This window comes from Microplitis mediator, chromosome 4, assembly GCF_029852145.1.
Source record: "Microplitis mediator isolate UGA2020A chromosome 4, iyMicMedi2.1, whole genome shotgun sequence".
NCBI lineage: Eukaryota > Metazoa > Arthropoda > Insecta > Hymenoptera > Braconidae > Microplitis > Microplitis mediator.
The window spans coordinates 7,249,719-7,273,324 of record NC_079972.1 but is presented as its reverse complement, the minus strand read 5'-3'; the positions used below and the strand labels follow the sequence as shown (position 1 = coordinate 7,273,324).

The 23,606-nt window shown below is 30.2% G+C and overlaps 1 protein-coding gene across 3 annotated transcripts in view; it reads left to right on the top strand.

Moving 5' to 3' along the window:
- Positions 1 to 1,488: 1,488 nt before the first annotated feature.
- LOC130667111 (WD repeat domain phosphoinositide-interacting protein 2) overlaps positions 1,489 to 23,606 on the top strand; it is a 43,701-nt gene continuing 21,583 nt past the window's right edge. Inside the window, exons 1-9 of one of the 3 annotated variants that reach the window (XM_057468572.1) lie at positions 1,489 to 2,136; positions 3,137 to 3,219; positions 3,315 to 3,481; positions 3,565 to 3,759; positions 3,840 to 3,956; positions 12,913 to 13,067; positions 13,157 to 13,330; positions 13,410 to 13,517; positions 13,600 to 13,715. In XM_057468572.1, coding sequence (XP_057324555.1) covers positions 2,000 to 2,136; positions 3,137 to 3,219; positions 3,315 to 3,481; positions 3,565 to 3,759; positions 3,840 to 3,956; positions 12,913 to 13,067; positions 13,157 to 13,330; positions 13,410 to 13,517; positions 13,600 to 13,715 — 1,252 coding nt within the window. In that variant the 5' untranslated portion in view covers positions 1,489 to 1,999. The remainder of the gene's footprint in view (positions 2,137 to 3,136; positions 3,220 to 3,314; positions 3,482 to 3,564; positions 3,760 to 3,839; positions 3,957 to 12,912; positions 13,068 to 13,156; positions 13,331 to 13,409; positions 13,518 to 13,599; positions 13,716 to 23,606) is intronic. The other 2 variants (XM_057468573.1, XM_057468574.1) reach the window with 2 other exon arrangements.

Here is a 23,606-nt window from a genome sequence, read left to right as displayed (position 1 = left end):
TTTCTCAATTAAATGAAATTACTGTCACCCCGTTAATTTTTTTTTAAACGCTGATTTGATGCCTTTTGATTGATTTCTATGGAGGGACATCCAAAGAACCCAAAAATGCAAAAAACCCAATTTCGTAAAAAACATGACATGGAGTTTCTCAAATAAACGATTCAAATAAATAAAATATTAGACGAATATTTATTTATAAATTATTTTATCATCGGGTTTATAAGAAAAAAATAAATCATACCTTATATTGTTTACTAAAGCATTCTTTAAGTTTAACATAAGATTTATTTTGTCTCTAACCCTATTATCGAAAAAATTCATAATTTAAAAAATAAACGTGACATTAACATTAGATTAGAATTTTTCTCTAATAGATTGTTTAATAGTAAAAGCCCCTATACCCGTTCAGTACCATTAGTCGCTCACTTTAACTGTTTAATGTGTTTTTTATAATTTTTATAAAGACAAATTTTAACTAAAAAAATTAATATTGATAAATAATTATTTGTGAATCTAAATGTATTAAAATATAATGTATTAAAATATAATGTATTAAATTATTTTATAATAGATTATAAATTTCAATTATAGCGAAGTCTGCAAAAGAATGAGCTTTTTTTCCCACTGCTTGGCTATGTGATGAAGTCCATGAATTTGCACTAACGCGCAGGCGCAGTAATAACTTAATTGTACAAAAATGGTGGGAAAAAAGATCATTCTTTTACGAATCGAACTATAAGTGAGTGTTTTCAAAATCGCGCTCAGCCTGACATTTTTTACTTTGACGTTCATTCGTTAGATTAAATTTAGGTTACGTCAAATTTTTTAAGAATTTTGATAACTATATCTTATTAATTATATTTTTAAAATTCATGAAATTTTATATTATGAAAGAATAAAGAAATATAATTTCAAATTATTTGTCAATCAATAAACTTATCATAGTTTAATTGATATTGTCTTTGAGCGACTATAGGGCCATGTGTTGATCGAGTAATGGTACATCACAATTCACAACTTTTAGTGAGCGACTATGGGTACAATCAAGGAACCTTGCTTAAAAAATTAATAATAATTAAATATCAACATTACTCGTCAAACTAAAATTTTATTCTAATACTTAAAACTACAAAAAATAACTATAAACAAAATATGGTTTTTCATTTTATTTAACCATTTATATTGAGTAATTCAGTCTCACTCCAATGAAAAGTGAGTGGGTACAGGGGTTTTTACCTTATAAAAAAAAAAAAAAAAAAAAAATTAAATTCTATTTGCTCTATCGATAAATATTTTATTACATGCAGATGGCGCTAACAGTATCATCTTAACGCTGTTATGTATATATATATATATATATATATATATATATATATATATATATATATATATATATATATATATAAAATCCAATAAAAAAAATTCGATAGAAAACAAAGAAACTAAAAGAGAAGGAGAAAAACAGCTGGTAAGACATGAAAAATTGATAAATAAATGTGAGTGGGAATAAATGAGTGTTCTTTCTCTTTGTTGTATCTTTATATTAAAATATAAAAAAGATATCCATATATAACAAGGCCATATTCTTTATGTGTTAAGAGAAAACAACACAATTATAATTGCTATGGAAACAGAACCACGGAATTTGGTCTGACGTTTCTTGGTTTCACCGTTCCATTCCAAGGAGTCATCAGTACACAGTTGTCAGCTGTTTAGTTCAATATGGACTAATAGCAAAACATTCCCGTCAGTAAAGTGAATAGAAAACGTTCCCTCTCAAGATAATTGACTAGAAAAATATACAAAGCAACACGCGGTTTATAGCCACCAATAATAATAATTATAATAATAATAATAATAATAATAATAATAATAATAATAATAATAATAATATCAACAGTGATAATAATAAATAATTATTATTTTTATGATAACTATAAAGAAAAATATTTTTTAAATAAGTGAGATTGAATAAATATAAAAATACGTGAGTACTTTTATGCAAAGTCTAGTGCGCAACGTTGATGTATTGACGCAAGGACTAAAATACAGTATATCTGGACTCATGAACCTCGCAAATCAAACTGCCGAATCTCAGAGTGGTGCTTTCTTTGTTAATTTTAATCAGGACTGCACGTAAGTATTTTTGTTACTTTGTATTTTTTTTTTTTTTTACCGTCAATTGTCATTTGACCTTGCTAAAAATGGATATGATCTAATTCTAATAATTCTCTGTTATTGTTTGCATTTAAAGAAACTTTTTAATTTATTTTAATTCAATAAAAAATATCACTCATGTTATTTGTTATTATTATTGTAATTAAAAATGTTTATCTTGGTTTTATTCATGACATTGCAACTATGTTATTTTTTTTTTCTCTATGTATATTACAAAAGCTTGGCGTCATCTCATGTTCTTCTTGCGCGTCTTCTCTCGCGCAACTGGTACATAATACGTCGTCTAATGTATTGTTTTTATTCTATGCGTCATTCACGACCTCTCATTTACCAAATTAATTGCGTATTAATAACTAATTATTAATATGTATTGTTATAATAAACATTTATAATTAACCATTGTCAATGTAACATGTCCTGATAAATAGATTTATTTATTTATATTTACATTTACATATGTATTTAATGTCACCTGTTACTTTTATTTTATTGACACCCTTTCTAATATTTTTTTGCCCTCCATACTCATGGCAATCAGCACATTACACTTGTATTATAACTCTTACGTTATATAGTACGCATTGCCTCACACTTGCTGGTAGTCCTTGTCCACCAAATCCGTTATTATGTATGACGTGATGTTAACTCAATACCATTCTAACGTTATCATTTTAAATGCTTGTATTTTTAATTTAGATTTTATTATTATTTAAATAGTGTAACTGAATTATAATTATTCTTATTAACTACTTTTTTTATTGTTAACTACAATTGAGTTTTAAAACAATTATAATATTTGAGGTAATTTCAAAGTTGATGGGTCATTTACTCATGACAAATGATTTGATAATAAAATCTTGTTATTGAGATTAAAGGTTAAAAAATATGTTTAAAAATTAATATGACGTAGATATATAATTTTAATAAAATATTTACTTATTTACTTTTTTTTTTACAGTTCATTATCGGTTGGATCAAAAGCTGGGTACAGAATTTTTTCAGTCAATTCAGTTGATTATTTAGAAAATATATACGAAAATGGTATTTTAAAAAAACATAAATATATTACGTATTTATAAATAAACAATATATTATTTAACTTTATAAATATTATTTATTATAAATTGTTTTTTTAGACACTGACGACATATGCATTGTCGAAAGACTATTCAGCAGTAGTCTTATTGCCGTGGTCACTTATTCTTCCCCAAGAAAACTTAAAGTCTGCCATTTTAAAAAGGGAACGGAAATATGTAACTACAGTTATTCAAACACAATTTTGGCCGTAAAACTTAATAGAGCAGTAAATTTCTTACTATTTAATTTAACAATTTATGTACATATATAAATAATTTTTTAATGTTCAAAATGTGTTTGTTATTACAGAGATTAGTGGTTTGCTTGGAGGAATCTTTGTATATTCATAATATACGTGATATGAAAGTATTGCATACGATTCGTGATACTCCGCCTAATGTTGCAGGTCTTTGTATTCTCTCAATAAACAGTGAGAACTGTTACTTGGCCTATCCTGGTTCAAATACTATCGGCGAGGTTCAAATATTCGACGCCATTAATCTTGTAAAAATAATGAACTATTGTATTGTCTATGAAATTTTTGGTTATATGTTTTTTTTTTTATAAATTTATTAAATTTTTAGCAAGCCAAAACAATGATTCCAGCTCACGATAGTCCACTAGCAGCACTAGCTTTTAGTCCTAGTGGTACTAAAGTAGCTACGGCGTCGGAAAAGGGCACTGTGATTCGAGTATTTCAGGTAGACTTAAAGAAATTAATTAATTAATTATATTTTATTTTAAGGACCCTCTAGCGATAAAAATAAAAATGCAAAAAAGCGGGAAAGTTTTGCTTAGCGAATTCTTAGAATTAAAAAATTTATAGAGAATAAAACGTACATAAAAAAAAATTTTGTTTTTACTAGCAGATAAAGTCTTCTGATCTAGAATAATCGTATGGAAAGTATTTTTGATTAATTATTAAAGATCTTAGGCATTATGACAGCCGTGAACGAGATTGAACAAAGAAAAATTGAATGTAATAATTATAAAAATCCTGTTATTTATGATACAATAATGGGTAACTGATAATAATATTATCGAAGAAATGAACGAATTCGGTCTGAATTAAAACCATTCAGTCCAAAAAAAAAAATTGAACTAATGTGAGTATTGAATAAATTTGCTATTTCTTATATTATTAGTTCTTCTAAAGAGCGGGGAATTTTGTGGCTTGGATATATACTAGAGTGCTTCATTTCAGAGCAACATTTTTTTTTTTTAAGTGCTTGTGGGAAAAATCATAGTTCAACACAAAAATTTTTGCGGAAGAAAAAACATTCTATGTCGGTTACAGACCTAGCTCATCGAAAAATTCGATTTTCCCATTTAAATAACACGGGAAAAAGTTTTTTTTTAGCTTTAAGTATTGTTAACTCATTAAACAAATCAATAGATCGAATAGACTAATACTTATTTTTGTAGGAAATTGAAGGCTCTACAAAAAAGGTATCTTATCATTTTTCGATAAACCCATCTGTTCAAAAGTTATTAGAGCTCGAAGTAAAGTTGGAGATCTTTTTACTATTCCGGCGAAACTATCAGACTTATCACAAAATGTTATATGATCTTTTGTGTTGACAATTTTATTCTCTACTAATTATTATCAGTAAAGTTTTTTGAAATCCAGCATCGTTTTCTAGTTATTTCCATTTTAATGTCGAGCTCTTGAAATCTACCTGAACCACTTTTTTAAGAGCTTGAAATTAAAATGAAAATGAATAGAAAATAATGCGGCATTTGAAAAAATTTTACTGATAGTAATTTGTAGAGAATAAAATTGTCAACAAAAAAGATTCCACAACATTTTGTGATAAGACTGATAGTTTCGCCGAAAAAGTAAAAAGATCTCCAACTTTACTTCGAGCTCTAATAACTTTTGACCAGATGGATTTATCGAAAAATGATAGGAGACCTTTTTTGTAGAGCCTTCAATTTCCTACAAAAATATGTATTAGTCTATTCGATCTATTGATTTGTTTAATAAGTTAACGATACTTAAAGCTAGAAAAAAACTTTTTCCCGTGTTATTTAAATGGGAAAATCGAATTTTTCGATGAGCTAGGTCTGTAATCGGCATAGAATTTTTTTTCTTGCGCGAAAATTTTTTTTTTGTGTTGAACTATGATTTTTTCCACAAGCACTTGAAAAAAAAATGTTGCTCTGAAATGAAGCACCCTAATACACTTATCCAAAAAATTAAAGGAACAAGAAAATTTTATAAATTTTTTGGTGATTTTTGGAAGGCTGTATTTTCGTGAAAAATGGTCGTATCGAAAAAACAAAAAAAGCAAATTGAAGCTTGAAATCTCTAGTTTCAAGATCTTTCAGCAAAATATTTTTTCGAGCCACGGTTTTTGCGGAATCATGAGAAAAAGGTCGAGACAAAATTTTTCTAAATTTTTTGGTTTTGTTTTTTAGGTCTACGGGACCGGGAAAAATTTTTTCTAAAAAACGAATTCATGACTCGTTTAGGAAATTTATTCAGCTACAATTTGCTTTTTTTTGTTTCTCTGTACGACAATTTGCCGCTGAGATATCAGCCTTCAAATGAAAAAGGATCCTTTTGTCTTTAATTATTGATATCTCAGCAAGTAATGGTCACACAGTAATTTAAAGGGCAGTTTAATAAACTTGAATAAATTCCCTACAAGCTCCATTTTCGATTTTTTCAAAAAAAAAATTTTTTTCATCATTGATATCCATTTGAAAAACCCACAAAAAATGGCCATTTTCTGGTTTTTTAGTCAACTCATCGCTACTTTGCAAATATTGATAAAAAAAATAATGTTGCCAGGTAATTTTACAGCTTAATGTACCCCAAAAAACCTTGGAAATTTTCAGATTGATCCATTGAACCGTTTGTCCGGTCCGATTGCTCAAAGTTTTACAAAACAATTAAAGGAACAAGTATTGTTCCTTAATTTAAGTAATTGTTAACAAAATGAAAAAATCAATTATTTTTGGATTTTCTTTCATTTTTGCGTTAGTTATTCAGTAAATGTAAGGTAAAGAGAAAAAAAAAAAATTTCCAACAAACGAGACCAAACAAGAATTTTTTTACATTTTTTTTTTTTTACGTTCTATTCGGGGGTTTTTTTTTTTTTGTTTTTCGGAAAAAATTTTTTTTTTTTCTCTTTACCTTACATTTACTGAATAACTAACGCAAAAATGAAAGAAAATCCAAAAATAATTGATTTTTTCATTTTGTTAACAATTACTTAAATTAAGGAACAATACTTGTTCCTTTAATTGTTTTGTAAAACTTTGAGCAATCGGACCGGACAAACGGTTCAATGGATCAATCTGAAAATTTCCAAGGTTTTTTGGGGTACATTAAGCTGTAAAATTACCTGGCAACATTATTTTTTTTTATCAATATTTGCAAAGTAGCGATGAGTTGACTAAAAAACCAGAAAATGGCCATTTTTTGTGGGTTTTTCAAATGGATATCAAGGATGAAAAAAATTTTTTTTTTGAAAAAATCGAAAATGGAGCTTGTAGGGAATTTATTCAAGTTTATTAAACTGCCCTTTAAATTACTGTGTGACCATTACTTGCTGAGATATCAATAATTAAAGACAAAAGGATCCTTTTTCATTTGAAGGCTGATATCTCAGCGGCAAATTGTCGTACAGAGAAACAAAAAAAAGCAAATTGTAGCTGAATAAATTTCCTAAACGAGTCATGAATTCGTTTTTTAGAAAAAATTTTTCCCGGTCCCGTAGACCTAAAAAACAAAACCAAAAAATTTAGAAAAATTTTGTCTCGACCTTTTTCTCATGATTCCGCAAAAACCGTGGCTCGAAAAAATATTTTGCTGAAAGATCTTGAAACTAGAGATTTCAAGCTTCAATTTGCTTTTTTTGTTTTTTCGATACGACCATTTTTCACGAAAATACAGCCTTCCAAAAATCACCAAAAAATTTATAAAATTTTCTTGTTCCTTTAATTTTTTGGATAAGTGTATATACATGTAATATAACGCGCCATGTTGCGACGATAGCGGCTACATTTTTTAACGGATCTTAATGAAATTTGGCACACTTATTCTATGAACGATTAGCTTGATTAAGTTCGAAAATGAGCAAAATCGGTTAACTAGTTTAGAAATGGTGGACATTTGAAATTCCAAAAGCAACGAAAAATCCTACATTTTTGGTTTTTTTCGTAAATAACTTTTTAACGGGTATATATATCCTTATTATGTAAAAAAAACTTGATAGCCGACAGATAAAGCTATATTTTCCTTTTTTTTTTTTTGTTTTACGATGATTGTTCGACTTTTAATAAAGGTTCGATGTCACATAATTGACTTATGTGTTATGGTGATAATGCTATTGTTAATATCTTTGAAAATTTTTGATGGGTGATTATTAAATTATATATACTTATTAAAAGTGGAACAATTATCGTAAGAAATCTACTTCCATTTCGGATGCCGAATGGCCTTTTTAACTTCCCGCTAAGAAAATCGACGATTTTCGAAAAATTGGGAAGTTATTGTTTTCACCCCAATTTGCGAAAATTGAAATTTCATCAGATGTCGACGTGTTGAGGTCCTAGGAAGCTATTCTGACTATTTTCAGAATGATGTCCGAGTGTATGTATGTATGTATGTATGTATGTATGTATGTATGTATGTATGTATGTATGTATGTATGTATGTATGTATGTATGTATGTATGTATGTATGTATGTGTGTGTGTGTGTGTGTGTGTGTGTGTGTGTGTGTGTGTGTGTGTGTGTGTGTGTGCGTGCGTGTGTAAACTCTTTGTAACTTTTCAACTAATGAATCGATTTGGATGGTTAAGGTGGCAATCGAAAGAACTTGTTGGCCCTCAACTTTCCTGAAAATTTCAGATCATTTGATCAAGTAGACTCAAAAATATTGGCGATTTACGAAAAAAAAAAATTTTTTTTTTAGTTTTTTAATGATTTCTCAGAAACGACTTGAACGATCGACTTCAAAAAATCTAATCAGCTCTAGAACTTTATAAGCCGCGTCGAATGCCACCTCATCCATCTCAATCGGTTAATTTTTTCGAGAGATATCGTTGGCGGAAGAAATGATAAAAAACGGTTTTTTTCGATTATCTTTGAAGTGACTCATTCGATCAATTTCAAAATCTAATTAGCTCTAGAACTCAATAAAACGTGCCGATCGCCACCTCAAACGTCAAAATTGGTTGATTAGTTCAAAAGATATTGGCGCTGAAAAGTTAAAAAAATAACAGTTTATGTTATTTTTTCCGGATAAATCAAAATATAATGTGCTAAAATGTGTCTGAAATCATACCAACTCTTTCTCAATATAGTCTCTTTTGATCATCAGATAATGTCATATAACCTGTTCTTTAGTTTTAAACGTATTGTCAGCAAAAAATTGAAAAAACCCAGTCTTTAATGTTTTTCTCGGATATCCCATATATTATTGCTCTGACCTAAGTCAAAACTCATTCAAATCTTGATTTTGATCACTGACATTGATTTCTGCCTCAATACAATACTTCAGAGAACATAATCGAAAATAAAAATTTAAAAGCCGATTCTTCATTAATGATTTTTGATTCTTAACTTTTCAACTCTAGCATAAAACGTTACTTGTTAGATCTTGAAAAGCTCATAAAAAAATGATTGCATGTAATAGCATTTTCGAGCTCGAAAATATATTCACAGTGTTGTTTTCAAGCTCCTTGAGCTCGAAAACAGCGGGAAGTTTTGGAGCTGGCCCGCAGGGCCAACCGACGCCCAGATTTTTTTTAATTGTTTTCTATTATATACCCGTAGTAACGGCCTTTTACACTTTTTGCCTTTAAATCGCAACTGCTTTTTCCTGCTTTTCATTGTGCGGCTGTGGCCCGATTTGTGCTTATACTGTACTGCATCATTACGGTGATGCCCTACAACCTCCCTTGTGTAATGGAGGTGTAGTGGCGTAGGAAAACCACAGAGAAAACCTAGCCAGTACAGTTTCGGTTTGGGCGAAGCTCCTGTGATCGATAAAATTCCCATTTTACCGATCACTGGATCTTCATCCCGCGCCTAACGATTAGAGACCTTCGTTCGAAAATGACGTGTGGCTAAACGGTCACCCAGCCAAGTAGTGACCATGCTCGATACTACTTAACTTAGGTGATCGCCCGAGCCACGTGCGTGCCGAACGGCTGCCTCAGCCGCTCGGAATCCGCTAGGTATTTTTTTGACTTAAAAATGTGTGCGTGCATAACGTATGAAACAAAGTAAAATGATTGTTTCTTTTTCTTTTTTCAATGACGTTCGTTTCGAAAATTCACGACGGTTATAATACAGTCGAGTCGCGTTATTAGTCCGTCGACATATTTCTGTTGAAGACATTCCCCATCCATAACTATGGAAATAATCATGTACACACTCACACGCTTGTTAATTAGGGGAAGTGCGGATAAAGTGGGGATAAAGGGATTCTTATAATTATATTCCCCTACACCCCAGTAAGCGGGTTCATAACGCGACTAGACTGTACCTCAAAAATTGATGAAAAAAAAACAGTTTAATCTCGTTGTTAGACTAAGTCGGGGTGGTAGGAAAAAAAATTTTTAGTTCGGGTTCTCCCACTATCGTGCTTGACAGCGTTTTGTGTCCGAATTTCCCTACAAGACTATCGAAGTTTTGTTCTGTAAAAGAGAGATTTGTTGTATATAATTCAAAGAAATTTTGAATAACGGTTTTATTAATGTGTGCGCCTCAAAATTTTTTCGCTACACATTACTTTTTGGTTGGATACTAATTTTTTTTAACTTCCCGCTAAGAAAATTGTAAATTTTCAAAAATTCGGGACGTTATTGGTTTCGGTCTGATTTACGAAAATTGAATTTTCATCAGATGTCGACGTTTTGAGGTCCTAGGAAGCTATTTTGACTAATTTCAAGATGATGTCCGAGTGTATGTATGTATGTATGCACGTACGTACGTATGTAAATACCTGTATCTTTTGAACGGATGAACCGATTTTGAACTTTAACGTGTCATTCGACGCGGCTTGTCAATACCTTGAAGCTTTAAAAAAATTGAGCTTGATCGGTAGGGCTCGTTCAGAGATATTCCAAAAATAAAATTTTTTCAAAAATTTTTTTTTTGGAAAACTTTTAATGTGCTCGATGGATTGATTCCAAAATGGACTGGGCTCTAGAGCTTTATAAGCCGTGTCGAATGCCACCTCAACCATCAAAATCGGTTCATTCGTTCAAGAGAATCCATTGTCGAAAGAATTAAAAAAAAAAAAATTTTTTAATTTTTCTGAAATATCTCAAAATCGACTCGATAAATCAATTTCAAAATTTTATCAGCTTTAGAACTTGATAAAACGCGTCGATTGCCACCTCAACCGTCTCAATCGGTTTATTCGTTTGAGAGATATCGTTGGAGAAAAAATGGTAAAAAACGTTTTTTTTCGAAAACAGTAGCATACAAACGTATTTTCGAGCTCGAAGAGCTCGAAAATGTATTCACAATAATGTTTTCGAGCTCAAGAACCTCGAGGCTCCAAAAAAAGCGGGAAGTTTTGGGGCTGGCCCGCAGGGTCAACTGACAGACCGATTTTTTTTTGTAGATTTCATAGAAATCTATCTTTTGCATTTGTCCTCATGGTGGAATTTTCAAAGAATTTTGCCATAATCTATCATAATTCATCGAGTAGGTTCCAAAAATACCATTGGTTTAAAAGTTTGTATATATATATATATATATATATATATATATATATATATATTAGGGTGCTTTTATTTTTGCGACTATTTTTTTTTTCGCTCCCATTCCGAAATTTTGTTGGAAATACCCCCAAAAAAAATCCCTGAGAGTTTGAGCCCTTAATATTAATATTAAGTACTCGACCACAGCGTGTGAAGATTTCCCATTTAAAATACACGTAAACTTGGGTTTTTATTTTTTAAACTTATATAACTCCGCGGCATTTTATAATATCATCTCACCCAAAATCGCAATTTTCTCAGAATTAAATGCTCTACAAAAGTGCCCATTGTTGCGAAGTCGTTACTCATATAGGTGGGGTACTACGAACCGCTAAATTGAATTTTTTCATAGAATTCTCGTTTTTTCTCTCATTATCTCATAAATAACAAGACCTACAGAAAAAATGCAAACAACAACTTAATAGGAAATTTAATTTCCTACAAAAAAGGTCCTTAGCACCGAATCACTTAGATTGATATTTTTTGAAATATTAATTATTGAAGTTTACGCAGCATTGAATTCCCATAAAATGTCGAATCAAATCTTAGAAAATATTGATTTTTTATTTGACTAATATCTCAGAAAATATCAATCTGAGTGATTTGGTGCTAAGGACCTTTTTTGTAGAGAATTGAATTTCCTATAAAATTATCATTCACATTTTTTCTGTAGGTTTTGTTGTTGAGAGAAAAAACAAGAATCCTATGAAAAAATTCAGTTTAGCGGTTCGTACTACCCCACCTGTACGAGTTACGACTTCGCGACCATGGGCACTTTTGTAGAGCATTTAATTCTGAGAAAATCGCGACTTTGGTCGAGATGATATCATAAAATGCCGCGGAGTTATAGAAGTTTAAAAAATAAAAACCCAAGTTTACGTGTATTTTAAATGGGAAATCTTCACACGCTGCGGTCGAGTACTTAATATTAATATTAAGGGCTCAAACTCTCAGGGAATTTTTTTGGGGGTATTTTCAACAAAATTTCGGGATGAGAGCGAAAAAAAAAAAAAAGTCGCAAAAATAAAAGCACCCTAATATATATATATATATATATATATATATATATATATATATATATATATATATATATATATATATATATGTAATATAACGCACCATGTTGCGACGATAGCGGCCACAATTTTCAACAGATCTTAATGAAACTTGGCACACTTATTCTATGAACGATTAGCTTGATTAAGTTCGAAAATGAGCAAAATCGGTTAACTAGTTTAGAAATGGTGGACATTTGAAATTCCAAAAGCAACGAAAAATCCTACTTTTTTGGTTTTTTTCGTAAATAACTTTTTAACGGGTATATATATCCTTATTATGTAAAAAGAACTTGATAGCCGACAGATAAAGCTATATTTTCCTTTTTTTTTTTTTGTTTTACGATGATTGTTCGACTTTTAATAAGGGTTCAATGTCACATAATTGACTTATGTGTTATGGTGATAATGCTATTGTTAATATCTTTGAAAATTTTTGATGGGTGATTATTAAATTATATATACTTATTAAAAGTGGAACAATTATCGTAAGAAATCTACTTCCATTTTGGATGCCGAATGGCCTTTTTTTTTATTTTCTACTTTTATTAAATACTTCAAGTTAATCTTATAAAGAGGACTAGGCGCAAAATGTTAATGAGGCGATTGGTCGAAGGAGCGTCCCAGAAAAATTTAAACAAATTGAAGGAAGAGTCTCATAAAAATATTGGACTGTATTTTCTGTACAAATATTTAAGTTAAGACTTTATTTGGTGGCAAAAAAAATGAATAATATTTTTTTATAAAAGCTTTGTTCTATATAAATCGATTAGTTTTAAAAATTCACTAAGCAAAATTTCCTCGCTTTATGTATTTTCTATTTATCGCTCAAGGGTTCTTAATAGTAAAATATTTATTATTATATCTAAAAGGTTCATGATGGTGCAAAACTTTTTGAATTTCGTCGTGGTGTAAAAAGATGTGTATCAATAAGTAGTTTGGCATTTAGTATGGATTCAATGTTTTTATGTTGCTCTAGTAATACTGAAACTGTACACATATTCAAACTAGAAGAATCAAAAGAACCGTTAGTAATTTTGTCATCATTTATTATTAATATTATTCAAGTTTTTTTTTTTTGTTCTCTTATTAATTATGTTAAATAATTTATTTTAGTCCGAAACAAGCCCCTGATGAAGCACAGGGGTGGATGGGTTACTTAACAAAAGCCGTCTGTGCATCAGCCAATTATTTACCATCGCAAGTAACTGATGTATTTAATCAAGGTCGTGCTTTTGCGAGTGTTCATCTTCCTTTTCAAGGATTAAAAAACGTCTGTGCCATTACAACGTATGTATCAAGTTTTCATTATAAATTTTATAAAATAAGTATACTTGATATAATGACTAACTCCCATTTTTTTTTTTAGGATAGAAAAAGTATTAAGGCTGTTGGTAGCTAATGCAGACGGATATCTTTATATTTATGACCTTGATCCCGATGAAGGTGGTGATTGTACATTGTTGAAGCAACACAGGTATATAAAATTAATGTATATATGCATCAAATAATTTAATTTAATACTTTATTTAATTCAAAACGTTAAATATGTTTTGTAGATTAGATGGAAAACAAGATGAAGTGGATTGTGCCAGTGTGTCAAACACTGGTCCAGGTACTGGTGAACCAACTCCTGCTTTTGTAACTCCTGCAGCGCCAATAGTACAAAATCCAGGTAATTTAATTAAAATATTTTAATATTAATTTAAATTATTTATTTATTATAATATTTCGCATGATTTACAAACGAGAAAACTATTTATTTAAAAACTTAAACAAATAAAATATTTGGCAACAACCAATTTACTTGAAATATGTTTAAATATCTATAACTTCTGTTTAATATTTTTTTTAATGTTGAAAAAATTATACTTAATTTTAATTTAATTATAAAATTTTTTTTAACCCTTCGTCACACACACGATGAGCGCCGCGCCGCCGTGTTAAATTTCATGCAGTGTTTGCCAAGTACCCAATAAATATTTCATACATATTATTATTAGAAAATAATTACAGTAGGACCGAGTTATAAGACTAGCTCGGGGCTGTAGGGGAAAAAATTCTTAGAATTCAGATCCCCCACTATTGTGCTTAACAGCGTTGTGTTCAAACCTCGCTATAAGACTATCGCCGTTTTGCGTTTTATTTATGTATTCGGTTCAACGCTACTCTATTATACAGTAAATTTATTTTATATATAATCATAAATAAACAGAATTTTTTCGTTCTTTTCTGTTAAGTAATTCTGTGATACCACGAAATTCAAAGTATTCTTTATGAAAATACATTATGTAATCTACAATCTTTACATATGTACATTTTATCTCGATGTTAGTCGTACCGGTCGTTAGTCTTATAGCGAGGTTTCGGCGCAAAACTTTTATTGAGTTGTTAGTGAGGTAACGTTCCGAGCGAATTTTAACAAATTGAGTGGAAGAGTCGTATAACGCGTAGTCTTATAACGAGGTCTTACTGTATATTTTTTATTTATTTTACATTAAATTAAATTAAATATTTATCAAATTTCAAAAACTTTTTAATGAAAAGAATTTTTACTTAATTAATCAGAATTAATCTTGACAAAAAATTTTCTATCAAAACACTGAGAGAAAAAAATGCTTTTTTGAACTATAAAAAACATAGTTGAATGAGTCCTCCACTATTAACTGCAGTTTCGTCAACTGCTATGATATTAGTTGACAGTTACAGAAAAGTATATTTAAGGTGACTATTTAGTAGTAAATTTAACAGTTTCTTATTCAGCACTTCCAGAAGAAAATTGTTATGACAATCATACTTCTATAGTTAGCAAGCCTAATTTGATATAATTATCATCACAATATAAATATAATAACCACTATTGAGAATTTACTAGCGTACATGTTTCGCGCGCAAGCGCGCGCGTGCCGTTTTTCATATATTTATTTTACTGTGTATTTTTGTGTCGTTTGCATATATTTTTTTGCTTTCGATCAATCACGTTACGAATAGTTTGGCTTCACATATATTTCATCTAAATTTTATTATAGGATAGTTTTAGCTACTACATTAGTTTAGCACCTTCAATTATTTCAACAATGATAAATTCAAAAAATTAATTTTTTTTTTTTTTTATTCTCAATTCAAGTGAAGTATTAGGGTAATTACTGTTATTACTGCATTAACATATTAATATCATATCTGCATGCTCGCTCTTTTCTCTGAGAATTAGATTCTCGCCACTACCCTACGGAGGATTCGAACCTAACACCTAACAAACCAAACGCGAGAGAGACCGACGACAATACCGCTACGCTAAGGAACCAGTTGAAAAATTACAGTTCGACTGTTTTAAAATATTTTACAAATATTTCCGAACGAGAATATTTTTAAAGTATGTCAATATTCGTAAAAAAAGTTTTTAAAAATGTTTCTTAGAAATATTTCTAAAAAAAAAATTTTAAATAGTTTAAAAAAAAATAAATTTTAGAATGTTTGTAACTAATTTTTTTAAATTTATTTTTTGGCAATACTTTCGAGGAAATATTTTTAATCCTTTTTGCCACCTTTTTGACATAGATATATTATATAATTATTTAAAAAATATTGACAATTATATCCTGAAAATGTTTTTAAAATAGTTTGGTGTTAATAAAATACAGTTTATTTTGTACATGATAATTTTTTTTTTATAACTTTTACAAGTGACAATATTCTAATGTAAATAATTAAGTTGGATACGACATATGCAACACGGAGAATAAAATCTAATAATATTTGTTATTTTTCAAATAAGATTACTATTTCACCCAGGCAAACTTGAAGCGGTCCAAAAATACAGAAATTTTCCTTTCAATAAGTAAAAATTTTAATCGCTGAATCCTGTATATTGCAATATAATAATTTTATCTTAGTTTTCTTAATTACGAATTTGTCCTCAAACTTTCGACAATCGTTAATATATTAGGCGAATAATTTAATAATTGTTTTATTAATTACCATTTTAATGTTAATTAAAGTAACGTATCACAGTTCAATCGATCTACCTATTAATACCAACTACTGTTGGAGAAACTATTTATGCGTAGTGAAATACGGTGACTACATCATCAGAGTAGTTGCGTTGACTATTAAAAGTAGTTACAGGAACTATTGGATGATAAAACTAAAACAGTCACTAGTACATTCTTTATTTGTAGGGGTGAACTTAAAAAGTATTGTTATTATTACTGCTGAAGTATAAGTTCTGAGAAATGATGTAAAATAGTTACCATAACAAAACAAAAAATGTTAGTAATGCTTAGTTGATACTACTACTTTCAAATAGGTCCGGACACTATGATATAGTACAAGAAACTATAAATATTGGTTAAGATTACTATTTTTTCATACTCATCCCTTTCTAGCTACCACAACCATGCACTTTTCTCTCAGTGTATTAATAATTTTTATAAGAATAGTAATGACACATAAATAATCTCGAGATTAGCCGATACTTAACAATGTGTTAATTTGCTTTATATAATCATGGTGGCCACAGATTTTTGAGATTGAAGAAAATCAAACACTGTTGAAGTATATATGGGATTACTCAGGCATTTCTTGATGTCCTTTGGCAAGTTTTTCCTCTTCTGTTCCGTGTCCTTACATTCCATAAGTATGTGTTTGATCGATAAATATTTTCCACACGTACAGTTATTTGGCGGTGATTTATAGAATATGTGAGTATGACAGAGTGATTAGCTTGCCAAGTCTGGTCGCACCTAAGTATTATGGTCGAATATTAGGGCGCCACTGGAAGATGGACTCGGCCTTCCAGAACCGGATGTTAATTGTATTTATTTTATATGCTCAGGGTCGTTCGTAAATTTTATAATTTTGTGAGAGAGGAGAGGAATGGTGAACAGGCTGAAATAAATTTATTAAATGCTTTAATTCCAATTTCTTATTAATTAAGCACCTTGCTTATTATTTATTTTTCCTTAATAACAATTAATAACCTTATGACAAACTAAATGCTTATGACAAACTAAATCTCGTCCCCTGGACGTTTTCCTTATGACAAAACTAAATATCGTCCCCTGGATGTATAACTAATCTAATCTTAACATGTCCACCGGACGTTAAACCTTGAACCTTAATACACTTTTATAAAAAACCGTCCACCGGACGTTAAACCTTATTTTCCTTAAATTCTACTAATTTTAAAAAACCGTCCACAGGACGTTAACCCGCATATTCTTATTTCCTAGTGTCCACCGGACATATCCTAAACCTAACTTAATCTTTGTCCACCGGACTTACATCACAGACACAGTTTCTTTACTCTAACTTGACTCTACAAATTAATTGACTCTAATTTTAACAATACCCAATAACTTTTCCCATTTAAATTTTTACAATTCATAATTTCCAATACTCAAAATTCTCTCATACTATAATTTACTATATTTCCAATCAATTAATTTAATTTTGTTTAATGTAATTTATAAATTAATTAATTTTTGCCACTTATAAATTTCCACTCATTATTTTGACTGATTAACTTTTTCTAATTAATTTGCCACAATTCTTATTCATTTATTACTTTCAATTCCTAAATGTTTCACTGACAATTTTCACAATTAAATTTATTTCACTTTCAAAATAATCCGTTTTCTCAATTTCACTCACAATTTAATTTATCCAAACTCTAGTATCTTTTATTTAGTTTTTAGATATTTTAATTAACTTAAAATTAATTTAATAATCACGTAATGACTAGAATTTGATTTCGGGTTGACTAGAATTTTAGGCCGGTGAATTGGCGTCACACGGTTCCCGATTTTATTGACGTTGATAGAGTAAATCGATTGAATTAACGAATCTTAGAATTAATGCGGCCGACGGAATAAATTCCAGCCTGTATTAATCTTAAGATCAATTAATAAATTAATTTATAACGGCTGGAGAGCCTGGAATAAATTAATAAATTAATAGTTTTAATGACCGGATTATTTATGCGATAATTTTATTTTATTCTGGCTGTGGAGCCTTGAATAATTATTACAGAGTTTAGACCAGATATTAACGACAAATGACGCGACGGAACTTTCGAGAACACGAGATTGACCGGCTGGAGAGCCTGAACTATCCGTTTCTTTACGCGAGATCAACGGAAAGATATTAAATAATATATTATAATTAATTTGCCAGATTAACAAAATTAATCAGAGGCCTGAATTAATTATGATTTACCTCCAAATTTTATTTCAGCAGTCCTTGGAATTTTTAGGTGATGATTTGCTTCGGGCTGCTACCAATCTCTCTGGTGTTAGTTGAGTTTTCAGGTTTTCCGTTGTCCGGCTTTATTTGTCCTCGTAATTCCTTCTGTCACAATTTTATTATTTCGTTCGTAATATGATAGATAACCTTGTATTACAATGTGTTTGATCACTTTTGTCGTTCACTAACTCTTGTCTTCACTTAGGCGTCCATCGCCTTCGGTCGTCCGACTCACTCTCTCGATTTTTGGCATTTCACTTCCTTATAACTCTTCGATTTGGGTCTCTTTGATTTACCCCCGGAAAACTCATCCCTACTAAATTAATTAGTCAAAGAGAGGGACGGGTGTTCGGGTCTCACTGATTAGCGACACCCGGTGACATGTCGAATCACTCAATTTAATAAACCGAATTATAATTAGGGCCCGTTATCGACCGTGGACAAATCCAAATTTAGATCTTAATAAATAGCCATTGGAATCTATTTTACCCTGTTACATGAGAACGAGTTGAAGATGAGTGGTCGATTCTGAGTCTTGTGAGGACACATTGCAGTTTTTGATTGCAAGCTTTAAGTGTTGTTTACCACACATTTTGCCTCACACAGTGTAGATCAGAGGTTTTTTGTTCCTATATATTGTCCCACGTGTTCCATATGTACTGAATTACTAAATTTTTATATTCACCAATTGTAATCGGTTCGGTTGAATGGTGAGAATCTTCTGATGTTGCCTTTTTCGCTGCTTTATCGACTCTCTCATTTCTTGCAAGGCCCTGATGAGAGGGGATCCAGGCTAGTACTATGTCACTGACTTGTTCCCCTATCATCTAGATTTTACGTAGTAGGTTATGGATTCTAGTATTTTTGTTCATTCTATTTTTTAATGCTTCTAACGTTGATTCGGAGTCGGTGAAGATTACAGTTTTAGCTAGATTATTTTCAATTATTATATCAATGGCTTTATCTAAGTCGAAAGCTTCACTGGAGAAAATCGTAAAAGCATCAGGTAGTTTGTATAGCAATTCACGGTCATTCCAACCAACTGCACAGCCTTTATTTCCTTCCAGCATATACCCATCAGTATATATGTGGTTATAGTATTTATACTTATCTTGTAACTCACAGAATAAGTTTTTATAGATAATAGTTGGAGTATTATCCTTACCATCAGTTTCTTCTAACATGTGAAGGTCCATAGTAAAATTAAGGTCCTCCCATGGTGGTACCGGATGTATATCTTTATTGGCTCCCCAATTTTTTGAATATAATAGGGCCTTCATCCTATTTATTTTACGTTTGCATTAACAAATAAGATTATTTATGTGTGTTTTCCATGAGAGTTTAGCATCAAAAATAAGTCCTAACATTTTTATTTCATTTTTCCTTTTAATTTCAATATTATCAAGAAAAAGTTTAGTGTCTGCATTCATGTGCTTTTTAGAGCAGATCATATATTCGCTTCTAGATGCAGGTTTTAAAGCCTACTTTTTTACCGTAATCCATTAACTTTTCCAGGCCATCTTGAATAATTTTTACAATTTTACCTATTTTTCCAGGGCATGTTAACGTTGTATCATCTGCGAAACCCCTTACTCTAATTGGTTTAGGTAGAATGTAGAGTAGCTCATTTATCGCTATGAGGAATAGCGTGAAACTTAAGACTGCTCCTTGAGGAAAACCGTTTTCTGTCAATTCAGTTACTGATAGCACTCCATTAACACGCACCTGAATTGAGCGACCAGTTAAGAAGTTGAACACAAAGAATAGAGTGTGCCCTCTGAGCTCTAACCTCCATAGCATACATATTATTCTATGTGTCCATGCCATGTCGAATGCTTTTTCCAAGTCAATTGTCAATATTTTTTGAACAGTTTTGACAGAAAAAAAAAATTATCGGATTTTTTCAATAAAAAAAAAAAAAAAATAGTGAAAATTTTTCCAGCTTTGTGACAAAATTCCCGGACATTTCTCTGACTTTTCCACACGGAAAAAAAATTCACGGATTTTTTACGATTTAACTATCGTAATTTTCATTATATAGTATTGTAACGCTGGACTATAAGTTTTCAATAATAATTTTTACAATAGACTATCGTAATTGCACACCTCGAGCGCGAAGCAGAGAGGTAGTGCTCTACTGTCGTCAAATGTCAAAGCAGGGTTGTCGTTAACTTAAATCACCTTTCTTTTTATTTTATAATTTATACTACTACCAGAAAGAAAAAATCAGATACTATAGAGTAAATTATACAAGTTGTGTTAACATAAATTCTAATACAACTATCGTAAAATGAATGAGTCGGTAATGTAGAATTTCTTTAAATATAAAATAATAATTATAAGTCAATGGAGTAAAATAGATTTTCTTAAGAAAGTAGAACTTATAATTAATAAAAAAAAAATTTATCATTTGGAATTTTTTTTTTTTTAACAGTTGAATTGAGAAGGAAAATACAATCTCGAAATAAAAATAAAATATGTTGAAGTAGTAATAATAAAACATTTATTTAATACTTTTTCAAATATATTTTTTTGGTATATATACAATTTATTATTAATTATTTTAACTTTTTTCTGAGCTTTGTCCACAATTTTATTGCAGACAGTGCTTAAATTTCCAAAAAAAAAAAAACTTTTTTTTCGAAACAAAAACTTAAAAAAAAAAATTTTTTTTTTAATTTAATGACTGAGAGATCAGTAAAATCACGAAATGCAGTGACGTAAACGTGTTGAAAATTATTGGGTGTTGGTTTTGTAAATTTCCTGAAGTTATTCCAAAAAAAAAATTTTTTGAAAAAATTTTTTTTTTGAAAATTTTTTTTCGAAAAAAAAGTTTTTTCTTTTTTCGAAATTGAAGCACTGTCTGCAATAAAATTGTGGACAAAGCTCAGAAAAAATGTTTGTTTTCATCTTGTTAAAGATTATGGGCTTTTCAGAGCAAAAAACGTGATCCTTTAATTTTTTCAAAAATTTGATCGCGTGAAACAAAAAAACGGCTAGTTGGATTAATCTGGCTCTCTGCAGGGTTTTTGTGGACACATTGAACTGTAAAATGCACAGTCAACATTATCGATTTCCACAATATTTTTGTTTCAGCGCTTAATTTTCCAAAAAACCACAAAAAGCCCTTTTTTGTGGCATTTTTAAATTCATGTGACGATAGGAAAAAATTTTTTTTTTTTCGAAAAAGCAATGGCTAATCGTTGAAGGGAATTTATTCAAGTTTTTAAAACCCACCATTAACTTTCTGTGCGATCATTGGTTTCTGAGACATCGATAATCAAAGACAAAAGGATCCTTTTCCATTTGAAGACCGATATCTCGGCGAGAAGTGGACGTATCAAGGTCCATAAAAAAAGAAATTAAAGCTGAATAATGTAGGTATCCGACCCTTATAGTGGTTAAGCAAAAATAATTTTTTCCACGCCCGGAGACCAAAAATTAAAAAAATTTGAAAATTTTTTTGTCGCTGGTTTTTCTAAGATTACTCAAAAACTGCTGACGCTAAAAAATTTTAAAGTTCTAATCCAAAAAGTCGACACTTGGAGATACAATTTCTTTTTTTATTTTATTTCTTTTACGACCATTTCTCTCAAAGTTAGGGCCTGTTGAAAATCGCTCAAAAATTTGGAATTTTTTTTTGATCCTTTAATTTTTTCCATTAGTGTATACATATATTGTGACAGAGTGATTAGCTTGCCAAGTCTGGTCGCACTTAAGTATTATGGTCGAATATTAGGGCGCCACTGGAAGATGGACTCGGCCTTCCAGAACCGGATGTTAACTGTATTTATTTTATATGCTCAGGGTCGTTCGTAAATTTTATATTTTGTGAGAGAGGAGAGGAATAGTGAACAGGCTGAAATAAATTTATTTAAACTTTACTTTTAATTTTAATAACCTTAAGCACCTTGCTTATTATTTATTTTTCCTTAATGACAATTAATAATCTTATGACAAACTATGCTTATGACAAACTAAACTTATGACAAACTAAACGCGTCCCCTGGACGTTTCCACATTCCCACACACACACGTATTTTAAGCGTCTCCCGGACGTAACATACACACACTCTCTCTTTAAAAAACCGTCCACCGGACGTTAAACCTTATTTTCCTTAAATTCTACTAAATTTAAAAAACCGTCCACAGGACGTTAACCCGCATATTCTTATTTCCTAGTGTCCACCGGACATATCCTAAACCTAACTTAATCTTTGTCCACCGGACTTACATCACAGACACAGTTTCTTTACTCTAACTTGACTCTACAAATTAATTGACTCTAATTTTAACAATACCCAATAACTTTTCCCATTTAAATTTTTACAATTCATAATTTCCAATACTCAAAATTCTCTCATACTATAATTTACTATATTTCCAATCAATTAATTTATTTTTGCCACTTATAAATTTCCACTCATTATTTTCTCTGATTAAATTTTTCTAATTAATTTGCCACAATTCTTATTCATTTATTACTTTCAATTCCTAAATGTTTCACTGATAATTTTCACAATTAAATTTATTTCACTTTCAAAATAATCCGTTTTCTCAATTTTACTCACAATTTAATTAACTCAAACTCTAGTATCTTTTATTTAGTTTTTAGATATTTTAATTAACTTAAAATCAATTTAATAATCACGTAATGACTAGAATTTGATTTCGGGTTGACTAGAATTTTAGGCCGGTGAATTGGCGTCACACGGTTCCCGATTTTATTGACGTTGATAGAGTAAATCGATTGAATTAACGAATCTTAGAATTAATGCGGCCGACGGAATAAATTCCAGCCTGTATTAATCTTAAGATCAATTAATAAATTAATTTATAACGGCTGGAGAGCCTGGAATAAATTAATAAATTAATAGTTTTAATGACCGGATTATTTATGCGATAATTTTATTTTATTCTGGCTGTGGAGCCTTGAATAATTATTACAGAGTTTAGACCAGATATTAACGACAAATGACGCGACGGAACTTTCGAGAACACGAGATTGAACGGCTGGAGAGCCTGAACTATCCGTTTCTTTACGCGAGATCAACGGAAAGATATTAAATAATATATTATAATTAATTTGCCAGATTAACAAAATTAATCAGAGGCCTGAATTAATTATGATTTACCTCCAAATTTTATTTCAGCAGTCCTTGGAATTTTTAGGTGATGATTTGCTTCGGGCTGCTACCAATCTCTCTGGTGTTAGTTGAGTTTTCAGGTTTTCCGTTGTCCGGCTTTATTTGTCCTCGTAATTCCTTCTGTCACAATTTTATTATTTCGTTCGTAATATGATAGATAACCTTGTATTACAATG